Consider the following 3,791-nt stretch of genomic DNA (forward strand, 5'->3'; position numbering starts at 1 on the left):
ACCCAAGATATGGTATACATCGGGGCCATGGCCCATAAAGCGCCGTAGTGTAGGGCTGCGGATGAATTTAGTCGTCCTGGGGGCCTTTACCGTATTCCGAAATCTCAAAACACGCGTTCTTACTTTTCCTTTTCACCAGAAAAACGAACTCCGTGAAAGGAATCGGAATTGGAGTTCAGCGTCGTGGGTAATAATCGTATAGAAGGAGTAGGCATAAGGCAATTAAATATGTCAATAAGAAGCCTAATTAAAGCCGCATTTGCATTTATTAATCAAATGCGTATATGTTTCGCATACAGAACGCCGCAGATAAGACGTGTTAGCATAAAAACTGTACGCACACAGCAAACAGATTTGTGAACAAGGAGGATACGTATATTCGTATGTAATGTGCTTATTCATAAGTGGTTCACATAAACGAGTAGACTAACTTCTGTACACATAACAATCAATGAACTGCGAGCACTGCTCATTGCTATTGGGCGCACTTCGTGACAGGGTTCATAAACGTGCCTGGCTTGCAGTCAAATGCCAGGGCAAACTCCGGAGAGTTTCTGAGCGGCCCGTTGACTCGAAACCAGGCGGGACTGTGCGGTCCCTGTACAGCCATCTTGCGCACAAACCGATCGTTGCTATTTTCGCAGAAGTTGGTCGCATAGTACAAGAAGAAAAGTTGGCTTGCGTTCCAGTGTTCGAGCAGTGAAACACGGTAATCTGGCGCCACGCGGTGCGCCAGGAACAGAAACGCGTCCAGCGCCGGTCTCAGTGCTAGGTTGTCCCAGAGATCGGACCACGACGTACGTGACGCGTCCAGCTGCAACCGCCGGTCGGTCCAGGCCAGGGCCGTGTACTGGCGCTCCAGGCAGAGCCTCAGTTCATCCAGTGTATGCACAAAACCAGCGCTGCTGTCGATCTTCCTATCGTCCATGTCGGTGTTTTCGAAGTTGTAGGCTAAGTGGTACATAGCTCGGAGCAGAGACCGATACACCTTGGGCGCAGCGCGGGCAAGTTGTAATGGTCTCAGCCTTGGGTCGGCGTCCAAAAAGAAGTCGAACACGGGCAGCGGTATTTCGAGGCGATCGTACGGCGGCGGTAGGTGACTCTCGGCGCCTAAGAAACCACCCGTCCAACCAGGATAGGCGGCGGACCTTGAGCGCTGGCTCATGGGGGACATAAACTTCTTCTCCTGGGACTTTCGTATCCAGGTGTAGAAAAACTGGGCTGTGGAGAGCTGTGAGTTCCTCAGGTAGACTCCGTCCACGTACGCGGCCCGAACAGCAGCGTCACCCAGCGCTGGAGGCGCCAGAGGTTCCCACGAGATTGCGCTTATCTTGTCTCGCAGGTACGCCCGGAGAGCGCTGCTTAAAGGTTCCAGTCGCGCCTCTACGTGCTCGAGCATCACCGAGCGGAGTGCGTGGACGCACTCAGCCACGGCGCCCTCTCCACCCAAGAGTGAGCTGGCGGATTTTCGCGACATGTGGAGCGCCAAGTTGGGCTCGAAGCGTTCCAGCAGGTGCAGGCAATAGTGCGCCTGCGGCAACACTTGGCTGAACTCTGGGTGCCGGGCGTAGCTCACCGAGGCCAGATAGTCACGCGTAGTCTGGTCCTCGATTAACGGTGAGAGCGCCATTGTGACGCGGAACAGCAGGTATCCGAGCAGCTCGTACGGTAGGCGCGATAAATCGCCCCGCGTGAGCTGCACGATGTAGTCTGGTGAGCTGAGTTTGACGTATGTCCTAGCCGTGATGGGTCGCAGACCGTTGTCGAAAACGCTTTGCAAGAAGCTCGTCCACTCAAAGTTTGGCAGAACCGGCAGGTCACGCACCTTGACCGTGACGCCGCTGAAAAGCGCAGCAGCGTCCAGATGAGGCCTGCTGAGCATCACGCAGAGCCGCTCCTCAAACTGCAGCAGATCCACATCCGTCTCGTTCTGGAAGAGCCCTAGCAGCGGAGCGAAGGCCCTTCGGACCAGCTCGTACTCTTCCTTTTGAATGGGCCCTGCCAAAAGCACGGTGGACGGTTCTCCCAGCCCCAGGAAACGCTTGGTACTGTTGACGCTGGCGACAACAAACGGTCTGAAGAGCGCGTCGATGCCCATTTCGCGGAAGGCGACGCCCAGCTTGCGTGACACTTCGACTGGCGACGGCCTCCTGAGAGATGACGACTGGGTCATCCAGTGTCGCAGGCGGACCGTGTCCAAGAACATGGCTCGAAGGCTGTGGAAGAGGGTCGGTGGCGGGTGCAGGCACTGGTCGAGGATAAAGCGCAGCGGCGGGAAGCTGGCTGCCTTCTCTTGGAGCACTGACTCGAGAATCTCAGCGTAGCCGTCAATTAGGATGGTGTCCATGGACATCTGCTCGGCTCCAGGGGGCAAAGGCCGCGTGAGAGCCCAGTCTTCGCACACGTACGCGTAGAAGTCATCGCACGGGTGGCGACTGGCATTGATTTGGCGTAGCAGCAGCCTTGCTTGATCCATGCACGCTGCTGAGTCGCAGGCTGGGGTACTTCGTATGGGTGCGGCTCTGAGGACGCCACCGAGCTTGTCTCCAGCAGCCGGAAGCTCTGGCCGGGAGGCGGGACGTGTCGCGGATGGCGAGAGAGCTCCGCTGTCGGCCAACAGCGTGGTGGAGACGAAGGCGGTGATGACCACGGATATCACCAGCAGTGCAGCCGTGGTGAAAATGAGGCTCCAGGCGGCCGCTGTCCAGGATCTGAGCTGCAGCTGCGCGGCGTTAGTGTGCGTAGGCGGTGGGCCTTGCGTTGTGACCGTTGGGGTCAGCTGCATTAAAACATTGCTTCTTGAAGCATCTTCTCTCATCTCTTTGTGTATCTGATTCCAGCGAAGCACGATTCTTTGCGTCAGCGTTTCAGCCTTCTAAAACACCGGCTGCGCGTGCACATGCTTCCTGCTCTTTGTACTTCTTCGTTCTCGCAAGATCTCATATCGCGCCAGTTTCGGAACTTCTTTTGCGTTGTTGCACTGAAAGCGTCATCGATTCCTCAGTGCCCGATAGCTTAAAAACGGAGTTTTTTGAGCAGCAGTGGTAAGGCGTAAATTAGCCGCACCGCACGTGTGCTTACCTGGCAATATAAATCATCCCCAACCACAATTTGTGTGGCAATAAGTCTTGGAAAATCGCTCATGACAGGCATACGTTATTTTTCATAGCGCCAGCCTCACAAGGCGCATTGTCAGGGTTCCGTGTCCACGAGCGCGCAAATGATCGTGTCGTATTATTGGTGCCCAGGTGTGGTATGTCGCTCCCGAGCGAATAGAGCTCAAGGAGGAGGAGGAGCAGCAGCCAGGAACAGTTCGACAGCATGGAGGACGACTTATTCCAGCAATTGCTTGCCGATAACGATGATTACAGTCACGGGATCTTGTTGGTGGCCGATGGTAATGACGAATCACTTCTCCTTCCTCTGATTAGAACTTTCCACTGACCACCACAAGTTGGAGGTCAGTGGAACATTCTAATGGTTTATTTTATAATTAGCTACGTTAATGCTGGCAACTTATGAAATCCGTTTTTTACTCCTTCCCAATTCTTCCTTTTTCTTTATCTTCAATTTTACACTAAAAAAAGCTTTTCAATCGCTCTAAATTTCTTGTATACAGGACCTTGTAGTTAAATAATATCTTCATTCTTACCCGTAGGGTTTGGCCGATCTCCTGTTAGAGTATGTTGCATTCACCAAGGATAGTCATCCTAATCATCATCCTTCTCATCATCCTTGTCATAATTACCATCATCCTTTTTCTGATGGCGAACGTGATTACGGGCGCGTAG

At 53.6% G+C, this 3,791-nt stretch overlaps 1 protein-coding gene across 1 annotated transcript; it reads right to left on the reverse strand.

Moving 5' to 3' along the window:
• Window positions 1–372: 372 nt before the first annotated feature.
• On the reverse strand, window positions 373–2,785 carry LOC144168423 (phosphate-regulating neutral endopeptidase PHEX-like). The gene has a single exon (XM_077697416.1). The coding sequence runs from the start codon at window positions 2,783–2,785 to the stop codon at window positions 476–478; it is 2,310 nt and encodes a 769-aa protein (XP_077553542.1). The 3' UTR covers window positions 373–475.
• Between the last annotated feature and the right edge of the window lie 1,006 nt (window positions 2,786–3,791).

This window comes from Haemaphysalis longicornis, unplaced genomic scaffold, assembly GCF_048455015.1.
Source record: "Haemaphysalis longicornis isolate Haplotype H1 unplaced genomic scaffold, Haemaphysalis longicornis Haplotype H1 scaffold_2, whole genome shotgun sequence".
Lineage (NCBI taxonomy): Eukaryota > Metazoa > Arthropoda > Arachnida > Ixodida > Ixodidae > Haemaphysalis > Haemaphysalis longicornis.

Bases quoted from the DNA above. Each gene is read 5' to 3' on its own strand.
- LOC144168423 (XM_077697416.1), bottom strand. From the start codon at position 2,785: ATGCAGCTGACCCCAACGGTCACAACGCAAGGCCCACCGCCTACGCAC.